The sequence below is a fragment of the Lingula anatina genome, chromosome 10 (genome assembly GCF_051362555.1).
Source record: "Lingula anatina isolate TDL-2025a chromosome 10, LinAna3.0, whole genome shotgun sequence".
In the NCBI taxonomy this organism is placed as follows: Eukaryota; Metazoa; Brachiopoda; class Lingulata; order Lingulida; family Lingulidae; genus Lingula; species Lingula anatina.
This window is the reverse complement of record NC_141776.1, coordinates 1,274,304-1,298,421: the sequence shown is the minus strand read 5'-3', so window position 1 is coordinate 1,298,421 and position 24,118 is coordinate 1,274,304. Positions and strand designations below refer to the sequence as shown.

At 38.2% G+C, this 24,118-nt stretch overlaps 1 protein-coding gene across 1 annotated transcript; it reads right to left on the bottom strand.

Annotated features, from left to right (window-relative positions):
• Positions 1–1,764: 1,764 nt before the first annotated feature.
• LOC106156185 (polycystin-1-like protein 2) lies at positions 1,765–22,911 on the bottom strand. The gene is made up of 27 exons (XM_086997860.1): positions 22,776–22,911; positions 17,731–17,788; positions 16,916–17,096; positions 16,074–16,294; positions 15,619–15,834; positions 14,979–15,314; positions 14,604–14,689; positions 14,360–14,389; positions 13,954–14,088; positions 13,613–13,700; positions 13,275–13,360; positions 12,707–12,928; positions 11,766–12,237; positions 11,273–11,418; positions 10,550–10,783; positions 9,799–9,969; positions 9,216–9,370; positions 7,947–8,811; positions 7,537–7,642; positions 6,980–7,227; positions 6,235–6,409; positions 5,451–5,546; positions 5,081–5,194; positions 4,450–4,914; positions 3,681–4,250; positions 2,970–3,274; positions 1,765–2,608 (listed from the first exon to the last, which is right to left on the bottom strand). Exons 1-27 carry the CDS (start codon positions 22,785–22,787, stop codon positions 2,183–2,185), a joined length of 6,219 nt encoding a protein of 2,072 aa, XP_086853986.1. The 5' UTR covers positions 22,788–22,911; the 3' UTR covers positions 1,765–2,182.
• Between the last annotated feature and the right edge of the window lie 1,207 nt (positions 22,912–24,118).

Below are 24,118 nucleotides of genomic sequence, written 5' to 3'. Positions count from 1 at the left end.
TATTTATAACATGTATTTATTTTGTCTGGCAATATTGCTGTTCCTGCACGAAGAGCACAGAAGAGGAGGAAAATGGTGGAGACTTCACAGAAAATAAAAAAAACGCTGGGGTCTGCTCTAAAGACTTTATATGTGCAACCCATGGAACGTATTGCTTCTGGGCACCCACTAGGTATAAGTAAGGAGGTATTATATTGTGTTGATGTAGTGCAGTTTGGATTGTTTCTTTTTCCAGTTTTATGTTTATCGATTTTAATTTTTTATTGTTTTGTTATTCTATTTACAGATCTAATTTTATGCATTTTCAAGTGTTGCAAAAAAAATCTATGCAACCTAAAATCTATGCAACCTAAAATCTATGCTGGAGATACATATAACATGATGGAGAAAGATTGTGAAATGGTACCCCTTTCACCAATGGATGAATCAAGCTCACAATATACAAGCGATGGACCTTTAAAGAGTTATTATGGGTCTTGTGTAAGTGTAGATAATCATGAAGAAACTGTAGTAAAGTGTATAGACGGTTAGCTTCGGTTGGAAATATGTTAACAAAGGTTCCTCAACTGAACTTCCAATTGGAGGACATATATTTTCTGACTCAAAATGACATTTGAGGTTATGAAGATGCAATGATGTTATTGAAGCATTTCAAGGATTAATTTGATATTTTAACCATTTGATGTTTGATTTGATATTTCAATGTTTATAGGTTGACATTGTCATGTATTTTAGCTATTTTTATCATATACAATCCTATTAGTTACAGAGATAAATAATGATGATTATGATTATTATTTTTTATCATTATAAACAAAAAGCAATAGTTTGTTGAGGCCCTGTTGGTTTTTTATATAATTATGTACAATATAAGCTTTTTGGTTTGGTTTAATTAAAATGTGTGTCTTTGTACATGTGGTTATAGAAGTAAACATAAAAATGCATTCCATTTACAACATGCGTATTACTGCCTTTCATCAAACGTACGATTTTCTATGTTGATATGAATTGAGGCATTATATAGTGACTGGCCGTTGAAACACACTCTAGGTCGGTTTTACACGTTTTAAATGCATTGATTATTTGATTAATATTTGTGACGTAGAATAAATTTCCTTCTCACAGATAATATGTTGTTGATGTATAAACCCCTATGTATACGAAAACAATTTTAGTTTGTTTTTTTTGTTTTTTTTTTCACCAGCTAATGCTATGTGCATGTCACAAGTATACTTTCCATACAGAGGAAATGTTCCATGTCATATTAACATTGTAATATTTTTGCTTTTGCGCAATTCTTATTTCCTGCACTAGAATAAAATGACATTTTACTCCCTGGTTTGATTGTTTGTTGACTTCTTTATAAAGGAACTGAGAAACGCATATTATTCTTTAAATAAACGGGGTTAGCAAGTTGATAGTATACACAGGCGCGGATCAAGGGCAATCGGCCATCAGTCGTGAAGTTAATATTGTAATGCTCCCTCAGTTCGAAGACTACTCAAAATCGGGGACGGGAAAAGGATGGAGAAGCATTGCAGAGTAACCTCTCAAAAATCACCATGCATGCATGTATGTAAAATCTTGATCACTTATCCAATATACAATCTTCAAAGATCTCATCTATTACCGGTAGCTTACATGGAAGTCACACAAGTTTTGTAGCTCGAATAAGCAGAAGAGCACTGACCTCACAAGCGATTTAATCAGAGTATTAAACGTGAAGAGAAACCAATCCACTGGTTAAATGCGCTGTAAAATTAGTAAATTACCTGAAAATATTTATTTGCAAAATTTGATGAATTCCGTTACAATATACTGTATTGCATATTCGAATGTACACTTATGTACCTTAAGATCACATTCCAAGTTTATTCCAGGGACGAAGGCACCAGAAATAAGCACCGATATATCCGAAAGTACGTTCAATATTTAAAAATTCACTCGGTCAGTATACACCCCACCAAATATTCAGTTGACCATTTAACCAATCCAACGGTTAACATTCATGTTACTTTTAAACAATACATTCAGTTAGGTATAACCGCTTCAATTATAACGGTTTATATACGGTTGTTTTTATCTATACAGACTTCTGTGAAGTGCTAAGTAACGCGGCAGAATTTCAAATAATTATATGCTCTGATATATCCTTTATGGGGCTGTATGAAGTTTTGAAAATTTAGTGATTTGAAGGAGATTCGTTCACAATCCATGCATCTGAATGCCCCGGAGTATGCCCGTGATTTGATTGTTCTGTCTTTGAAGATATCAGCTTGTCATGACCAGATTTTTCAACATCCACCAAGTGACCGTTCTGTTTCAGTGGTGTTTTATCACTCTGTTCAATATCCATTGCCCAGGCCACAGAGTGTCCACGTTTCCCAGTTCTCTTATGTTCTCGAGAGTTCTCGTCGACAAATGATATTGGTAAATTGCGCGCGCACCTTTTTGTTTTACGCTCCATGTATGCGCTTTCTTCTGCCTTGTTTGCCGCTTGACGTTTTTCTAATAAATGTTCTTCCATAATTTCGCGGAACATTCGCTCTGGCGAAGTTTCCTCTGCGACAACAAACTGGTCAAACAGTTTGGAAAATTTGCTCCTCATCTGAAAAGGGGAACGCATTTATTAGTACACAAAAATTACAAATGTGATGATGAAAAAGCCCCTTAATATTATACTGATACACATACCAGTAGGATTTACGTTTGTTTATATTTTATAATACCATTACAAGAATGTAGAGACAAATGTAAATCTAAATATAGATCTGAAGTAGTAATAATAAGCTTAACGACCAGGTGGATCTTTCAGGCTACCATACGTCTGCATACTAGCATAAGTTCAGCCAAAAATATGTAGAGACCTTCTAATATTGTGAGAGAGAGAGTTAGAGATAGAGAATGCCCCAGTAATTTCCGAAAAAAAAAACTCAAAATATCTCGCTTAAAACTAAAACAAATCACACCTTGTCCAAGAGCCCCAGTGTGGTATCTACGTCACGATCGACCAAGTTCTGCCAGACTTCCCCACTTTCCCTCGTCCCGCTGTCCAATATGTACTCCTGGGCAGTCTGGCTGTGGATAACAACATGGCGCCTGCTGGCAATTACGTTCTTCGTGTTATTTTTCTTCTTTTTTCTTGGAGTTTCCGAGGACATTTCCAAGTAGAGTTTAGACTCTTTTGGCAGCACGTGACCCGGTGAAATATCTCTCGTCTGTTCATTGGGCGAGGTTACTGTTATGGCGGGAGTTTCTTCGGCACTCATTTTCACTACAGCACATAGAAAAAAGCGTGAATAAAACTGAAGAAATAAACCAACATTAGGGTGTAACTTACACTAACAATTGAAGACTATAACCCACGAAAGCATTCATGCCATACAGTACATTAGATATTTACATACATACTTGCTAATAAATTTAACTATCCGTTAAATCTACGAACGGTATTTTGTGTTTTTTAATGTTGACTGGCGACTTTTAAAATATTTTAATAAGTTATATCTTTGGATAACAAGAAAATGTTTATATAAGAGCCAAAACCTATGCAAAAACATCTCAAATGCTTCGTGAAGGGACACTTTTTAAAAAGCCTTCTTTAAGTCAATCTTTTTCATTTATTCTTAAGTTGATTTGTGCTTTAATATTTTATGTAAACGCACGTTTATTTTACTTACTTGAATATTTCCGTTCGGGACGCACTTGTTGATGTTTTGGTTTCTTTTTGAAGAGCGACCGGAACCAGGTATCAATCTTCATGGTCAAATGATCCGCCAGTTCTTTGTCATAATCCTGTTTTGAGTCGTCCAACTTGATCTCGTACAAGGTATCATTTATCACAGATATAAACATGTTTATTATGAGAAAGTTCATCACCATAGCGAACATCATAAAGAACACTTTTAGCAACAATGTGTCTTCCGGCACGACGTCCTCGTAGTCCAAAACGGCCAGCATGACCCCGCAAAGATTAAAGAGGGCCGCCCCGAACGTCCGGAACGATTCCAAGGTGGCGCCACTGAGTAAGTGAGTCCCGATTCCGAACGAGGTTAAAATTATGACGATGATAAGGCCGTAGGTAAAGAGGTATATTGACGACCGTGAGAGAGACGCCCGAAGAATGGCTAGTTGCTTATTGAAGGAAAGCGGTCGGAAAAGCTGCAGAGTGGCAAGAAAAAGGCTAAATGCGATGGTTATTGAGTAGCCATAGTCCCAGTTGGCTACAATATCGAAGCCGACGAAGCGACCTAAAATAGATGGTGCCATGGTAAATAATGTGTGTATAAAAGTACTGAGAGCACCATGTAAAGGGCCAGAGGCAAATATCTGTTCTGACATCTTACCAGTACTGTTCTAACACAAGTTTGAACACAACTTTCTAAATACTAAAAAACGGTTAAAATGGCAAGCATACACTTTAATTGTCTTTTAGCGGTGAATAATTACCTTGGTTATTTTTTACATCTTCAACTGAGCGAATAATGTACACGGTCCTGAGGACAAAACAGACCATACTGGTCACAGCAAAGACTAGGTCCAACAACTCCACGTAGTGCCACAACTCCCTAAAGTACTGGACCCCCGTCTTGACCATCTTAATGACCTCCTTGACCAGCAGATAAAACACCACCAACGCCCAAATCACCTGGATGACCAGCAGGACGAAGTCGAATGGATTCACGTAGGGGTAGGGCCGAAAACTGACCAGTTCCCTGGTGGTGAAAATACCGCCCACAACCGGAAGTTCCACCTTAATTCTCACCATGGAGAAAACGTTGACGTTCATGTTATTAATGGTGAATTCGACGAAGATGGCTCTGGTCAGGCGATCGATCCAGCTGTCCGCCTTTAACGTGGCCAGAACACTTGTCCCCTGTGATAAGGAGTTAATTTCCACAAAGTAACCGCCCCCTGCAAAAAATCAGCATAATACCCAGCATTGTAAATTCAAATCATCTCCTTACCACGCATACGCATGACCAGTGAGGTAATGTCATCGTATTGGAATTGTTGCATTAATTTTGGTACTATTTCGTGTTAATGATTAGTTGACGAAAGACAAAAATAAATCAGTCACCTTCATAAGTGGCAAACATTCCCGTAGCCGCCATGTCTTTGTCTCCGTCCGGTGTGGTGTAATTAAAGCCAAGAGAGGGTGCTCCTGTGACGTTTGCTGTTGGAACCTCCCAAGCTAAACATTAAAGGTTAGTATTCAAACATTAATTATAACGGGTTTTCAAAACATTTGATATGATGATTAAAAGCAAGAGTAGCTATTAAAAATAAAAGCAACTGCAATCATCAAAATTGAGATTGTCCGTTTTCTTGTGTTACAATGTTAAGAAGGCTTTGAACGCGTGTATTACAGAAAAACAGAACGCAGTTCCTTAGAGATAAATTCCACCTTCAAAGGTATACTCAGAGAAGAAGCACGCGTGTTAACTCACCAGGTTCATAACTATTCTTGTCTTGTTTCAACACGCGGTAATCTGAGTTGCAAGAATTGAATGACATCTTAAGGGGAAAATCGGCCGTGCACAACTCTGAAACAGATGATAAGACGTGTGAAAAAAACCTAGCAACACAGACAATGGTGAGTCTATAGGGGATAATATACAGCGTAATCGTTGTCTTCTCTTTACTCCAATGGTACCCTATTCTGGTGTTGAGAAACTTGGGGTCCGGTGTAGCAGGAATGGATGTCCTAGGAATGGAAGTCCGTTCTCCCATATGATTAGTAAAGCTGAGGGTTAGTTGGAGTATTGGGGTTAGTATATGGGACGAATGTACAAAGTAATGGGAAGCGGACTACGGTTCCTAGCGGACTTCCATTCCTGTTACTCCGGCCGCTCTCCGTCAGATTCAAACAGCGTTATGATAAACTTGATGTCACTGGGTTAAAATCTAGGGCAGGATTCATCAGTGCATATCAACGGGACTTAGACCCCGAATCACTGAGATCGGGGTTGTATGCATGGCACCAGATATTTCTTTATATATGAATATATACTATGAAATGTATTTTTATTTAAAAATGATACTATCAAATCAATCATGATGGCATGGTCGGCAATATCATATAGAGAAAACCCAGGCAATATATAACAATAAATATGTGTGGTGTTATTAATTTTACCACGGGGAGATACGTAAGAGTCTAAAGCATTACTCCCATCCCATGGTCAAAACTATAACTCCTTCAAACAGCACTTTATACACATATAATCCTACCTTCCACCACTCTCTGTTGTCGTATACGCAGTGGTCCAAGTCTCAGGCCATAGATGTCCTTCATGAACTGCTGGTCATACGTGTCCAGGGCATCGTTATTGTAATTTACAGTAGGAAACACGATCGGCAAGATACGGTCGCTCAGCCAGGCAAAGATTGCTTCGAACCGTGAAACCTACAAGAGATTATGGGTACGTATATATTATATATATTGACAACGTGTATTCTGTTAAAAGTTCCCCATTCAAAGGTAGCAAATGTATGTTCAGCTAACTCACCCTTTAAAGTTTAAACAATATAGTATTTTTCTCTAGTTGGAACCTCTTATTAAATGCAAATTCAATAACGCCTGTTTAAAACATTTCAATGTACCTGTACCTCTATATAAATCAAAAGTATCACAGGAATCAAGAAGTTTCAAAATAATCCATACGCTACACACACTGGCGGATCCATGGTTTTGTTTAGGGGAGGGGGGAACAAAGGAAAAGATATTTCAACAACGAAGTGAGACAAATATAAAACAATGGACAACCTTTTTTCTGTTATACACGTTGGGCAGATTTGGAAAAATGTCTTAGTGTTGTATCGCTCATATTTCTCCCTTCAAGAAGGCGGGTGGATAGGGAGAAAAGTATGGGTACATCCCACTCCGAGAGTCGAGCACGTGCCCTCTGCCCCCTGCCCCGTACCCCCCATACCCACCCCCGGGAATCAGCTAACGCCATACACAACATGCACATACCGAATTCGAAGAGGTCTCGTACTGATCCAAGCTGTTCCGCAACGCCTCGTTTTGAAGGAAGAAGTTATTATCTCTGTTGGCAAAACAGATGAAGATGAGCAGAATCAGATAGATGATATGTATGAAAATTTCTCTCAGGGATCCGGACAGCTGAGCGTCGTGTTTTCGTCGTAGTCGTTTACGCTCCTCCGAGGCATAATCTATTGTGGTGTCGCCAACGGGAATGAAAGGCGGCTTCGGTATGGGATCTGAAAGTAGAGAATGAAATATATATGTAATGTTTTACTTGATGAAATAAAAATCACCATAGAGAACGTTGTATCATAGCAATGATTAAATGGTGTGGGTACACGTTTTTGGTGCGTATTTTTTAAAGATTAAGACATGCACAAAAAATTTCCTTTTGTAAGTATTTAAATCTGTACAGCGTAATGCGTACATAAAAATACCGACGGGTTTTCTCCAGTTAATAAACTTTCTAGCGCGTGTTAAATCAAACATCTCATTGTATTTATATATTCCATTAACAAATATCACGGATATTTCTAAAAGCTTACATCCTCTAGGCGGAAGCTCGTGATCAGCAATCACGACGTCATCTTCCGTTTCTCCGTCTCCTGACATGCGCAGTATCATCGACATCACCACAGCTACGGCAATCACCTAGGTATAATAAGGGGGATTTTAAGTAAAAACTACCAAATCAACATATATATTTCGATAATTATAAAAAGAAGAGGAAGAAGACAGAATTACTAGAATCCAATTTACCTACAGACACAAGATCGTGTTTCTAATTTGACTATGCTGAAGCTTCAAATTAAAATACTGTGCATGTATATACTTTTAGTTCCCTATTTAACACGCTATGCAAAAACGCTCTAGCACTAAAGGCTAATTCAGAAGGATTTTTAACACATTTCTGCCAGATACATTCCATTTTAGTAGTATGTATACACACACATACCTTTAATGGTTGAACGATGATCACAGACTCCGTGAAAGCAAAGAACATCGATAAAAGCCAGTTAGAAGACTTGGTGGCACCCCAATCTAGACTGTACAACAATACAAAGAAAGCCGACGTTGCAATAGCCAGAAATGACAATATATAACCAAAGACGATGGCCCACCAGGGGAAACGAAGTGGTTTTCTTGACTTCTTTCCAGATGGCGCTGTCGTCGCCTCGGGAGGGCTTTTAATATCGTCTGCAACAGCACCTTTCTCTCCAAAATGAGAAACCTGGTTTTTGAATTCCAGCTTGTCGTGTTTGACTTTGTAATTCTGACAAATCAAGAGAGCTTTTTCCACCGCTTCATAATATTCGCCATTTTCTTTCGAAATGGTACTCGATGACGGATGTTTCACTTCCTCTTTTGGTGCATGCGTTTTGGTATAAGGAAAAATAGTCCTGCTCGTAGTCTTGGGTTTACTTCTTCGGAAGATTTCCAGAATAACAAAAGTTGGCGGAACGACTAATAAACTACTGATTAACCCTACATAGACTTGTCTGAATGTTATAACGATGGGGCCGATTACAATACCATTCGCCGTATCCTCACTCTCTGTATAAAACATGGCGTTGGATATCATACACAGAAACAAGACGGCTAGACAGGCCGTCAGACGCTGGACTCGACTCAAGCGGCTCGGTGTCGGTCGCTTGGCAACCGAGAACCAAAGGTGATCGTCAAAGAGGTTTTGGCTAGCGTTATTTTTGAGGAGAAAGTTAAAGTCCTCCAACGAACCATCGTCTGCGGCCGACAGTAAGTGGTCTGTTTGTCCACTTCCTTTGTCCAGGGATAACCACTGGTTACAGAGGAAGAGTGATCTGGAAGTTATGAGAAAATGCCTATTTTACCTATATCCCGCACAGAACACGTAGATTATTTATAAAAAACGAAATAAACTATTAAATTGACAGTTGCGTTGGTGAATATGTACTGTTTCATAGCCAGGAAAATTCCAAGCTGTAAACTGGATCGAAAGAGCTTTTTTTCAGTGTGTATTAATTGCTCATTTTAACTCGTGATTACCTTTGAGACAACATGATGTCCAATTTTTTTTTTCATAAATTGCTTCGAAATGTACATATTCCATTTCCCATTATCACCGAAACAACTAGGCTTTAAATGGGTGCTGATTTAATCAGTTGGGCGGACTTACTCCTCTGGGTCTGTTTTCTTATTCATACATGTCCTTTTTCTCATTTAAGTATACAATATGGTCCCATACCTCTCTTTCCTTTGCACGTCGTATACTATAACCCGATCTAAAAACCAGTCTGCCTTGCTGTCTAGATCACAGTGCCAGACATGGAGGTGAGTCAGTTTACCGAGGGTACGAGGTGTAGACAGAACAAAGTTATACACGCTTCCCTTCTGGTAAGTCTGAAAAAAGCATTTTTAGATCTTTTATAGCATATACATGTAGCCAATTTATCCATTGCACTGTTATGAGTGATTCCCAATCGCTAACATAACAAATATAACACCACCACCAGTTACGTTACAAAAGTCTTTTCTCTAAAGTAATTATTCCCATTCAGAAAACAATAATAATGGTAATAATCCATTTCTTAAAACCACGCTTCACATGCGTTTCTGCATTGTTTGCATATGCATATAAAACAAATTAAAAACCACAGGTTCAAATATATAAAATGAAAACTAATATAAAAGTGGTTAAAATTACAAGATAAAAGTAAACCAAATATTATTTAAATACAAAGGTTATATACACGTAGATTCTTCCTTTGTTTATCTTTCATAACTTCGCAATTTCATCTCAACCAGCTACGTGTACATGTTGTACAGACCTCTCTGCGCAAGTCCAGAAGTACCTTGGGTCTCGTCTTACCCTCTGTGCCGTAGAGGATAACAAACGGCACCACCTTAGTGTGTTTGGGGGACTTGGACCCAGTGAACACGCTGATCAGGAAGTGCTGGTGATCCATGCGCTCGTTTTCCAACACATGGTGATGTGTCCACTGAAAACATATGATATGATTAATATATAATTAAGAACGATATACAACAATGTGCATTTTATGAAAAAAAGGGCTAAAATGTGGACTGTTCGTCAAATGTAACATTTTTATCAGCAATGCTCTTATTTGGAAAGAACTTCATGGGCGACAGCTAGTGCATTTGTTTAGACCAAATTTCAGCTTTCTTCTACCCAAGGTAAATCAATCATTGTCCAGTAAAATAAAGTGCTGTATCTGTTTTATTAAATGCAGGACTGGTCAACGGTTAGAACGTATTGCTACTTTACTTGTATCAGGTTTAGTTTGGATCGAAAAAGACCAAGGTATAAAGTTTAAAATATCAATGTTTGGTCTTACGATGTTAATGAAACATTGCTGCTGCTTTGGTGTGACAGGAATGGTAGTGCTAAGAATAGACGTCCGACGTCCCAAGTGATAACTACAAGTTATATAGGACGAATGTCATCTGTATAAAGTAATGGGAATCGGACTATGATTCCTGGCACACCAGTAGTCTCACATTGTGTTACCTGCATTGTTAATTGCGCTAGGTGTGAAACTGCTCTAACCAACCACTCACCATCAGCATGTCCTGCTTGTCCTTTCTCCTTGCCCAGATCAACAGTAAGAAATACAGGGCCACAATGGAACACATGAGAATGAGGACGTGCGGAGACTGGGCCAGGAGAGCGCCGAAGTTGCCAAATACTTTATCGAAGTCGATGGTGTTGGGAGGGATGAAAAGTCCGGCAGCGAAAGAACCGAAGAAGTTGCTCTTGAAGATGATTTTGCTTGACTGTGACGCCCCGCTTATCTGAAACAGGAATTGATATATATTAATATAATTAAATAAAGGCTTTGGAGCTTCGTAATGGTGAATTTATTGTACATATATACACATTTTAGTAAAAAAAATAAACACATTAGCAAACTATTTATTACCTCAATGGCTCGTGTTTGACGATAAGTTGTATAAGGAAGAAGAAAAAAAACAAGAAAAGAAGGTCTGCGAACTACAATAACCATTGCAAGATTTGAAATATGAATTATGCCAAATATTGAATGAGACATTTATGTGATACTAGTGAATTTCCTGTTATGTCGATCCCTAGGCGCGATTTTTATAACCACAGTCATATACAAAAGGAGCAAAAATTTCCAGGTTTACTTTTACTCACTATAAAAACAATTTCAAGTACTGGGGTATCCATATCTTTGCCCATACATATAATACAAGGCGCATATTTAACTCTCATATACTAAAAGCATGAGCTCTAAATTGCAAGACGAGCTGATTCCATACCTGTAGCCCGGATGACGTGCCCCACGTTTTAGAACTGCTGTTGTAAAAACTCGGTTTGATGGCAGTTGACAAAATGGTGACATTGGAATCGGCGACCGTCGCCAGCAGTCGTCTCCGGCTGGTCCCAGTGGTTTGGGCAGATGAAGCTGCATTTAAGAAATATCGACTTTACATCCAAAGAAATTTTTGGATACGTCAGAATTCAGTGTCATCTGAATTAAAATTTCATGCAAATAAATACAGTAATTAAAAGATTTATGTTCAATATGTAGGTATTTTACTTTTGAGTAACTTGGGATTGCTGTGTCATTTTGTAATAATATAATGTATGATATTACGTAACATTTTTAATGTTAAAAATTAAAAAAATATAAAAGACCGCCCAATTCCAATACGTTTTATAATAAATTAACTGAATTCTCATTTATTACTCCTACAGTAAACAATGCCCCCTAAACCTTATAATTATAAAAAACACTCCCACGTTAATTACCTGTCCCTAGGAAAACAGATATACCCAGCGTGGAAACGCCATCTATCGTCGATTGAGGTATAAACATTTCCAGGGAGCCGTTCACGAACGTTGTTGTCAGGTTCACTCTCTCGTCCCTTGACTCGATCACTGACGACGTGGAATACTTAAAATCATAGCTCTGTTTGGTGGCCTCGCCTCCCACCTTCCCGAGGACGACCAGATTCAGACTTGTCGGGAGGGTCACAACGACATAGATGGCCGAATTGTCAACGGTCAACACTTGGGAGACGCCTCGGTCAGTAGTCATGTTGACCAAGCTAGCGATTGCCTCGGCGAAGGTCATCGGGACGGTCATTTCGGCCTCAACTTGAGATGACCCAAGAGGGACTAACTCACCTGTCGCCGTCTTCATTTCGAACTGCAGCAGGCCTGTTGTGAGGTTTTCACCCCCTGAAGACGCGGTGAACGGGTTCCTCTTTAAGTACATTAGCTGGAATAGGTATAGTAGGTATGAGGAGTATTATATAATTAAGATCAAAAGCAAAATGGATCAAATGTGTTATTCAAGTAAGTTTCTTTTTCAATTAAACCAAACATTAACCAAATATAGTACTGCGCAAATACCGGGGGTATCCCTATCTGTATATCTTCCTTTAAATGTATGTATGCACGGTCTGACCCTTTGTAACGCTCGTTCTTTCTCATTAACTCTTCTTAATTACACAAATATTTCGTTTTAAATACGCATCCATTTACAAGTACTTCTTTGAACATTTTACAAATCACCAGCTAAAACCGACATTTTAATCTCTGGCATTACGTTTCGGTTTTCCTACTCAGTACTTTGCATCAAAACGTAAAATATGCGTATAAATACTTCTTCGCACACATCCTAAACTACCACAACAATCATAATTTTCATCCCCCCTCTTATATAGATATGATATCAAACAATTTACCTTCACGTCAACAGAGCTGTTCGTCTCCAAGTTCCCCGGCACGGAAACCTGGACAGCGGTGGTCGTAAAATTCTGTACACCTGCTTGACTGCCGCCCACCCTCTGGGCGATAATGTCCACTAGGGCGTTTGATATAATGACCGGCGGTGAAGTCTCGTTTAGGGTGTCTATGATTGTGTCCACTACTGTGTTGAGAACCTGGACGGCTTTCTCTGCTCTTGCCTAGTAGGAGGGAGTATATATTGTGACAACGTGCTTGTAAAAGAAAGTAAGAACGAAAGAAAGACAGAAGGAAGGAGGGAAGGGGGGACGATGAAAGGAAGGAAGGGACGGAGAAAGGAGAGATAAAAGAACAATAATGAGTGATTCCGATAAAAATTAAAGCGCCTTTGACGTCCATTTAAATCCGTTTTGGACAGAATGCACCACTGGCTAAAATGTGAGTGGATGGTATATATACCTGTATAAGGTAGTCCATCTAGAAAAAGGACATCACAAAATTAAACCTAGTGTCATTAAGCTTTATAGCGTCTATTAACTACAATATTTAAAAGCAAATTTGACATACTGTTTTCCCCGCAGTTTCATTGGCGGTTTCGTTGCCTGAGTCCGTTAAGGTGTTGTCCATAACGTTGCTGATCGAATTGACTACCTCTGAAACATTTAATATCATGGAAACCATTATAAAGAAAGTGAAAGTGGGTGTAGTATTAGGTACTGTATATATGCAACTGCTCCATAACATAGATATACAGATTTATTTAGGAGTTTTGTACGTGCACAGGATCATCTTATCAAAAAGACTATAATTAATACGCCATGTTTTTGTGGATACGGTTTTTGTTGTATTTATGTATGTTATTACTATTATAAAATTGTATGAATTGAATTGCCTCAGTTACTTACCTATACTTATTGTAGTTAACTCAGCAGTGCTGATGTTGGCGCTGGACAGTTTCAAAGTGATCGCCTCTGCAGCAAGGACGGATTTATCCTGCAACGATATGAAATTGATTTTAAAGACTCTATAAAACTGCAATGCTTTCAATGTAAATATCAACCTCCCTACTCTCTCTCTCTCTCTCTCTCTTTCTCTCTCTCATCGTCTGTGTGTGTGTGTGTGTGTGTGCATAAACATGTCCACTTTATCCACATTTTCCATTTATTTTAAAAGTACGAGTAGAATTAACATAGACTCCTTTAGGACTCCTATCAGAGAGATTTTAAACGTCTGTGCAAAGTCTCACCATGGTGTCCTCAGTGATGGTGTCAGCCGAAGCACTAGTGATGCTGGACAAGGAGGAGGCCAAGTTGTTCAAACCCGCCGCGTCGTTCACTGAACTGATTGTGGAGGAGATGGCTGTGACGACGACATCCCTCGCCTGGGAAATGGTATGAGTGATATAATATGGTAACGCAGCAATCATATAATACAACGTGTGAAATGTTATATATATATATATTGGTGGCGATTCATTTTTTTATGATCTGATCAATGTCGATGAGACCGCAGTGACCGATGATATCCAAAGGAAATCATTTTACTTGTCAAATTTTAAGACGTGGGGGAGGAAGGGCTTCGCCATGATTTGGTAGGTACTTTAAGAAGTTTTATTTTATTATTTGTGATAAATAGAGAACTTTATAACTTACCTGTTGAAGTTCTGAAGCCGTGGAGGAGGTCTATAAGAAAAACATCACAATATCTTAAAAATCAAGCAGCATTAAAGGACACTTTTTTGGCATTTCCTAAACAACCAGTATATTCGAAAAACATAATCTCCGCATTTTGAGGGGACATGAGGATGTATCACTCATTCATAAAAAATTATTTCGAATCACTTTATATGTAATTTATATGTAATTTCTTATTTTTATAATCAAAGCGTATACCTACCGCATTCGCCACAGCCGCTACTGCACCGCTCACAGCTTCCGGTGACGTCAGCGCTGACGCATTGAGTGACGTCAGTATACTTGAAGCTGATGAATAAAATAGGCAAAGTTGAAATCATCGGAACAGAGAATCCTTTGTTGTCGACATAAGATACAAGAAGCCAATATTTTCAACAAAAGCATCCCCAAAATTAACACCCCCTCTGTCATAAAAGAAGAATTACATCACATGCACTTTCCTCAATTATTTAACGAATCAACGTTTTCTGTAAAAAAAAAAAAAAAACACAGGGCACACATCTTTATCAGGAACAGGAAAAGAACTATGTGCTGTACCTTACCCTCCCTGGAGATAAGCTTTATATGCCCAACTTACCGGTAGTGGCCATATTGGCTGTCGTCGTCAAGGATTCGTTTGTAGTCTCACTAGTCGTTTCAGGTATTGTGACTGTGGTGGTTGGGGTTTCCATCGTGGTTACCTCATTTGTTGTGCTAAAATCGGTTGTCGCCGTGCTTAATTCGGTCGTCGCCGTACTTATTTCGGTCGTTTCCGCCACTGTTGTTATCGTTTCCGTGGTGGTTTCAAGTACGGTAGTACTGTCGGGAAGTGTGTCGTTACAGAACTCGGTATAATTGCCGTAGTCTATGGTACCCTCTAGGTAAGCTGCTTGAAGAGCACTGCAGTTAACAGGCGGAGCTTGGGTTGGGGGTTCTAGATATAATGTGTAAAATACAAAAATATATATTTTTAAAGTTAAAGTTGCTTGTTTTAATATGCTGTTATTGTTTAAAAATATTCCCCAACCCTGGAGTATGCAACACAAACCATGTTCTACGTTAGAACAGAAGAAACGCAGGCCATCTGTAGATTTCCTAACGCAAAGAAGTTCTTACGTTAAGGATTCACAATGAGTATACTCAGTATAACACTGATGTAGAATACAGGACTGGGCTCTACAAAGCGACACGTTGTCGCACAGCCATGGCGCCAACCAAAGTGACGTCATATCACTCACCCTCGCAGTACCCAGTAGAAACATCTTCGCTGTACGAGCCGCCCACACACTGGATAGTGGAGCTGTTTAACCCCGTCAGGACGTAGCCATTGTTGCATGTATACGTCACATTGGCGTACTCATTACAACATAAATTGCTGCAGTTAACGCCGGCTGTAGCTGTCCATGTTGCGTTTGGAATCGTTAGTGGTGCGGAGCAGAAACTAGGTGACTTGTCTATAAGAAGAAATTTGGGATTTTAAATGTCGGACGGTTCTTTATTTGTATATGCTTTCATAATAAAATGCCAAATAAAAGGCTATCGTTCCCTCACTTGACATTCACTTAATAACAGATTGAACAAAGTTTAATTTCAGGGCTAAAGGGTGAATACGAAGCAGGTTCATATTATACTGTTAAGTATTTTGTGAATTATTTTTAAAACGAAACAATATCAAACTTAAGGGCCTACTTACATTGAAAACAAATATAATATCCATCTTCAGTACAATTGTGTTGGCTCCACGCAATATTTTCGTCCGATTTTGCTGCATAACACTCGCCAGATGGCGCTGTGGTACTACCGGTATAGCCGACGTCCCATTTCCCGTTGTCGGTCACGCTGGTACCCGAGTCGTACACCCAGCCGCCCCCGTCACTACTAGATATCCCTATCCAGGCTCTCTGTCCTGTTGACCTAGTTTTAAATAAAGGGGCACCACGTGATCAGCACGTGACTATTATGTCATTTATTTGTCAGTGCAAAATCCGGGCTGCTGCGAATCCCGTACAAAGCAAGCAAAATAGAGGGATGTGAGGCGAAACTCTGTGAACGGTTTTTAAAAACGGCATATACAGTTGTATACCAGATCTTGACGAGAAAGTGAAATTTCTTGAAGAATTAAAATGTCGCTTAAATGGATAATAACTGTTCGTTTTGGCCAAAAAAATGAATTTTCCCGGAGTAAACAACAATTTTCCCATACTAACCAAGGGCTAATGAATCCATTTCTGCATTCAAAGTTACTTCCTGTTTTTTTCTAAAAAGTTTGATTTTATGTTATAATTTCCTAAGAGATTACTACAGAGTATAGCCATCTATGGAGGTCACGTGGTCTGACGACAAGCTCAGATGTCAGAATAATACCTATAACTGCTTTTATGGTAAACAGAATATTTTATATTTCTATAAGTTGTTAACAATGTTTTTATTGTGAGACATAGATCTCTTATGAAGAGTTATTATCTCTTCAATTAACTTCAAGCGTTCATCGTGCGGCTTTTAAGCACTACTGCACTGCACCAAAAATTCACTTACAGACTGTTTCCGATCAAAAGATCGTAGGCAAAGTCGACTACGTCGCCTGAGTTAGAGGACTCCGGGAGAAAGCCACATAATGCGTTACACGCGGTTCTAGCCGCGTAATAGTCGGTTTCGTAGTCGGATATACACCAGTCTAAGTCTGGGTCAACGTTCATCGTTGGACATGCACCATACGCTGAAACAAACCAGAGTTCAGGGTTAAAGATAATACAGCCATTTATTACGTGATAGATACAATACAAGTACCTGAGCTCTACGTGAAATATTACGAGTGTATTGTCAAACCGCAGGTGAGACAATACACGAGTAATTTTCACGTACAGCTCGGCGACGAGTGTTGGCGACGAGTAGCTGGCTTAAACCACGGCCTATGATTGGCTACTACAGTACACTACAGTACTACTAGGAGTGCAACAGACCGTGGAAGGCACTCGTACACAACATGCTTGTATGTCGCATGCCGAGTCTTTTGTTCTGCGAGCTAGCCGTGGTTTAAATACACGTATAACGGAAAATAATGATAACGCTTTGGTCAGATGCTAATGGCCACAAATTGATCACATATACAAAATAGACAGTACTTTCCAACACATAAATATAACCCTTCGTGAATTTAGGTTTATTTTTCATGCATAAATTTATACTTTATCATTGTTGCCGCCGTGATGAAATCCTCGCCCTGACCTCCATCTATAAGAAGGTGTGACAGAATAGTAGTCCGTTAGGAAAAGTAGTCCGTTCCCCAGCCCTTATTTTGCAGATGTGACATATGAAATACACGAAATATACTTATTTGATATCAAACTCACCATATGTATTGATAAATGTAACCACTACTAGCACCTGAATTGGAACGAAACGCAGGACCTGAAAAAATAATGAATGATAGATGTATTTCAACAGGGGCAATACGCGGCAGTTCAATTTTCAAGCGACAAAACACAAATTTCAGGCATATTACAAAATCATAACAACACAAGCATAATATTACGAAACCCCGTTCATATATAGTGACTTGTTTGTTGAAAAAACGGCGTTTTAACTGTAGCTGTGCCCCATTACACGTTTTTCAATAGTTTTGTTTTGTTAAGATTCAGACAGTTTTAACAAAGCTGCTTTAAGACTGAGTATAGACTTCACTTCAGTGTACGGTATCACATGCATTACTTTTACCACTCTCTCTAAATTCTAAGTGTTTATAATTTTGATATTTATTTTGAAGAATGATTCTACGTTTTACTGGTTCGTTGCCCAGTGAGTGAAACAAAATCACTCAGGCAACCCAATGGCTTCCATTTTCGAAAATGGCAGAATTCACACGCTATCCGGGTTTTTTTTAATAATGTCACGAAGAAACAGATCTGCGTATGAAAAGAGATCGCTCAGCGGTTGTAGAGAGAGAGAGAGAGAGAGAGAGAGAGAGAGGCTGTGACAGGAATGGTAGTCCCCAAGGAACCAAAGTCTTTTCCCCATTACTTTTGTACAAGTCACATTCGCCTCATAATCTAACCCATGCTTTCGACCCAAACATTAAGTCGAAAGAGTGATTTCTATATTATAACCAGGACTATTTAGAGATTGATATCACAATACTTGAAGAAAAATGGGTCTCTTTTTTCATTGTCATAAAACACCAGGTGTGGTCTTTCAAGGCCAGTCCACAGAGCAATGCCACTTAGTTAGTCCTATGGACGATACATGCATATTCCTGATCTTGAAAGCATTGTAATCAGTGAACCGTAAGGCTAAGAAATTTGAGAATTTGGCAAGGTTCATTAGGGTCATTCTTTCAATATCTCGTATTCATATCGGCAAGAGTTATGGGGACAGAGGTAAATATTTCAGTGTATTTATATCACATGGCCCATTAAGTACCTTATTTACTTGTTTACTCGCCCTCCCTTGGGGCGACAAAGTTGAATTGTCATCCCGCTCGCCTTATAAATTCCGGAAGCAGTTAAGTAGCGCCATACACTGAACGCCTGCATTAAAACGGTCATGCATTTAAAGTCTGACGTACGAGCAATATGAAACCAGGTACTAGTATTTGTATTAATAGTATGAATACTATTAATACTATTAATAGTATGAATACACGGTTTTATTACTTGATTTATTAAGCGTTGATATTAACTTTGGCTTATAAAAATCAACGTCTTGGGGTTTTTTGGAAGGCATCGAGACATGTATGCGTTTGGTAAAACAGCAATACTGGTGGCACAAAAAGTGTTTTTGCGAATAAAGATTTTCTTTCTGAATAACTTAAATAATAAGATAACTTTACCTTAGGCATACAAAAATGAATAATGGCTCCATATCTAATTGCCTATAGTGCGTCAGATTTTAATTTTCAAGTAGAATATCATGTTAAAATTTATCCGATGTCACTATGTCAGGATAACTTTAGGATTAATTACGTATCTATAACAGGGAGAGACAATAAAAGCGAGCGCACTTAATCGATAATCGATATTTTGCCACTCAGATCGCTTGTATTCCCATCGATCGATACGTCCACGTGTCGATAATTAGCTAAATGCTGGGATGAGTATACTGCAGATGATTCGCTCTGGTGCGTCCGTATGAATTTTTAACCACCCTATCTAAGTACAACATCACAAGAATGATAAGGTTTTAGCATTAAATACACCTCATCTACAGATGGTGTTTAGAGCATTTGTAGCATATGGATGTAATATATTAACTATGGTATGACCGTGATTATAACGTAACTTGGTGTCATAAATGACCTTTAAAGAATAATTAAATTTTTATTGTTATTTCATACACAAAGTCAATACAGGAAGTTTACAACACAATGGGTCAAAGACTCCTTCCTCATGCCATTCACACACTGAGAAATAATACTTGTAAATGACGATGAAAAATGCACGTAGATATACTTTTAAGTAAGAGAATCTTGGTGGGCTATAACAAAGCATGTTCTTTTCCAGCCATAAGGATGGTTTTTCTACAGGTATACTCTCCCATTTTTCCTCAGATCGGCCAGGATTCAGTAGGTATAATGACTAAAAAACTTTTTTTCAAATACATTTTGCAGGCAACTTAAAACTTAAAAAAATATTATGTTAATTTTAGATTTCTCTCCTTTCTGAACTGTATATATTTAACTGTCTCCAATGACAAACAACGAACGTTTCCAGGCACGATGTCAACGTGACACAGTCCTCTCTGTAATAGCATGTCCAAAGTTAAAAATCAATTCAGAATATTGAGGAAAAATAATTTGAAAAAAAACTTTAACATGATCTCCCATTATTTGAAACGGCTAACTGCGAACGCATATTCTTTGTGTTAACCAAAATTTATACTTGTCGTTAATTAAGTAAGGGTGGCCCATTGATTTTTAGGAGTTGGGTTGCTTTTATAGCGTCCGCCCCGACGACTATACCAATAACAACACAAAATAACTGACGCACAACTACAGGTAAACGGTTAATGAAAATATTTAGGATCTATTATGTTACGAGCCATGTGGTATTGGTCCTTATTAGCGATCCAATGTAAGTCCCCCTGTACCAGTTTTTGACGCACGGCAAGATATAGATGAATACACTTTTTTGTATTAGCTGAGTATACGTTCACGTGTTTTAATATTGACTTTAAGGCTCATGGGCGCATGTTCTTTTACTTAGGATCTAATTGATAGAAATGTATTTGAGAAAAAACGTTACTGGCGGTTGATTCTATAATAGTAATATAATAATAATAATGTTTCTTTCAGTTTAAAATCCCAGATTTGATCAGTAGAGTTTACAATGCGATTTGAATAAATAATGAATAAAGCTAGGAAAGGAAAGCAAAAAAATAAATGAAAACAGGAAAATGGATTAAAACAAATAACAATACTGATACTGACTGTTGTCACTCCGTGCAAGGGAGTCCGCTTTTTTTTTCTTTTTTTTTTTTTTTTTCTTTTCACCCTCATATTACAGGTAAAGTGATATTGGTCTGGAAATTATTTTCTTGTTTGAGATAGAATACCAAAGGAAGGCGATCCTTTAAAAAGCTGCCGTATTTTTAACATAACTCCGTCAATTTTAAGAATCAAACAGTAGGCGAAATGATGGCGATTGCTTATCCATAAAGACGATTTTGCCTTGCTCAATGATCATTTTATTATTATTATTATTATTATTATTATTATTATTATTATCGGCTCTTCGCACATTGCAAACACTAAGTAGCACAAAGCCTATTAATTTAAAACTTTTTCGTGCATCAAATCTTTTTTCTTGCCTTTAATTTTGCTACAATAGTTTTAGTCTCAAATAAAAAAAAAACTACTCGATTTTTGCTATCGCGATGGCAACTAAATGATCACCGATGGCAACTAAAGTGACATTCTAAACAGCGGAATCATTTGCACTAGGCGGGGGGGGGGGGGGGGGGGGGGCACACAATAAAACTTAGCCTCGCTTCACTCGGTAAATATTGAACAGAAGGACAAAAACAAGCTAGGGCATGGATGGAAAGTTGTATTGTCTCGTTCCACTTGCTATAGAGATTTTTAGGGGCGGGGGAAGGGTTATCTCAAATCAAAGACAGGAACATATCTCCGATGCTAACCTCCCTACCCCCATCCCCTGTCCTCCATTTTACTTCATTCATGAGAGACAGAGTTGACCACTGGCGTGATCTTGTGCGTGGCCTTACTGTTTATTTGAGTTCAACTGAGCTTGGCGACAAAGCGTGTAAATTATGATTGCTGATCATCGTAAATCGAAGATCAGTAGTGATAGTTTTTGTGTGATGAATGACTCTGTGTTCACGCCCCAAATCTACAGTAGTTGAACACGTTCAGATGTCAATGTTTGGCGACGGTGAATTCAATTATGGTCCTTCTTGCTCGCGATAAACACTCACGTCGCCAATCGTCTCTTGGCGGAGTTTTTATCAGTTTAATTTCAATATTTAAATCAATATGGAGACCCTATAATTTGATATAAATTTTATAAATTTACCCGGCCATACATGTACCTTCGATTATATTGTAAATATTGGAAAAAATATTTCAGATTCCCAAATTATCGGACAACATTTAAACACCACGTTTTCTCAAAAAAAAAAATTGACAAAAGTATAAAAATTCATCCCAACATGGACACATGACATATAAATGACAATAAATTGTTATATCCCTTACCAAATGACATTAATTTTAAGACCCCGAATTCAATGATGATATTTATAGACAACGCTGAACAAGTAATTAAAATTACTGCCTAACGTAAACGATATAAGGAACATCGCAATCACTAATACCTAGGAAACGTCATCCTATTAGCTAATTATCCAATTAGGCAAATTATTTGGCTAATGTCATAAGAGACGATATATGGATTTATAGTAATGATTATTTGTCATTCTACATGTATGTACACACGGGGTACATTGTATGTGTGGCTTATGTCCAATGCCTATATGCCTACAACTGATTGAGTGTATTTACAACTTACACAGGGATGGAAAATTAGAATTATTTGGTTTGAATATGCTGTTAGTAAAGACGTAGTGTTAAGTCGTTATAACTCACTGAACTAAAAAGTCTTTAATCAAACTAAGCGTATCATGATAAAATAAATTGGAATCCGACTGTTTGGTCCATGAATCAAATTCTTGCCTTATTAATTGCAAATAAAGAATATGTGAAAGTTTCTGTACCACGCACCTTGGTTTTCAACAATACATCATATGTCGTTCCTAATGACGATGTGTCAAAAATCGCCAACTATCTATTTGCATTGTTTTCAAGCTAAGTTTAATCTTCTCCTTATTTCCATCCAAAGAGTATCATAATTAATTACTCATTAATTATCATCTTATCACTTACCTTAAGAATCATCTTTCCGTCTTTTTATTATAATCCTTCGGCGAAGAAAATCGTCTGTCCATATGCAATAAGATAAAAAGTGAAACTTGAAAAAAAACGTACGTAATCCTTTATAGCATTAAAGAGAGGAACGTTCCATTAACGTAGTCCAGGTGAGCGTGTTCCGTTGAAGACGTAATAATATAAAACTGCTCTAGAATGAAAGACAAGAATGAATTCCTCTCTCCAATATGAATACTCTACATACGTGTTATCATCACTTGCAATAAAAATACAAGGCGGAAGAAATAATGGCACCGGGCAAAGTAAGTCTTCTTAAACTTCGTAGAAATAGTCTTCCGTTTATATCCCAAACACAGTTAAATAGATGTATACCCTCCTCACTTGCATTAAATGTAATTTACAATATCCAGGAAAGAAATGTCACGTCTCCTCTTTACAGCCTTCAGTGTTCTGTCGTCCTCGAGCATAAGCATGCAAAATGTTCCGTTTGTAAACAGCTTTTAAACGCGGAAGGAAACGCCAGCACTATGGCAAGGCGTTCGTGTTAACACTGGCCCCTTAACACCATCGTGTATTGTGTTTTCGATATGGATCGCCTGCTGTTGACCTTATCGATTCCCGAATGTTTTTCAAGAAATAGTGAGTATCGAAGACAGTGACGTCATTGGCTTTCTTTTGAACACGTGATAAAGAAGATGGATTCAGTGTTGCGCACACAAAAATCACGATGCGCGATCGTGTTTTCGGGGACTTTAGGTGAATGAGGTTTTGTTTTCAGAAAAAAATAGCTATAAATGGCCATGTACTAGTGAACAGTATAGTGAAAATGCAGTTTATATCACAATTACACATATGGTAGAATATACTGGTATTCTACATCATCTTCAGGACGGACGCACTACAGTTGCAATGCTGTTTGTTTAAAACATCCGCTGTTTACCTAACAAACACATTAAAAACCAGAGCTAACAGAGTCATGCAACTGTACTTTATTCACCCTGCACATCGTACCAAAATATTTTAGCAGCGCGTGTGCTGAAAACAAGATTATGCAGCCCCTACCCCTTAGCTGAAAAGACACCCCCTGTCTTTCCCCCCCCCCCCCCCCCCCCCCCCATAAAAATAAAGATTAAAACGAGCAAAACGACTCAAAGCCGAGTAATTCTCCACCCGGGTACCCTACAAAGTATAGATTTTTCTTTCTCTCTGGTGTTTTTACATACAAAATCAATAAATAATATATTGACATTTTATTTGTTTTTTATTGTTTTATCCTCCCCCCCCCCCCCCAAAAAAAAAAAATAATAATAATAATAATCCCGACTCTGGACACTTATTTC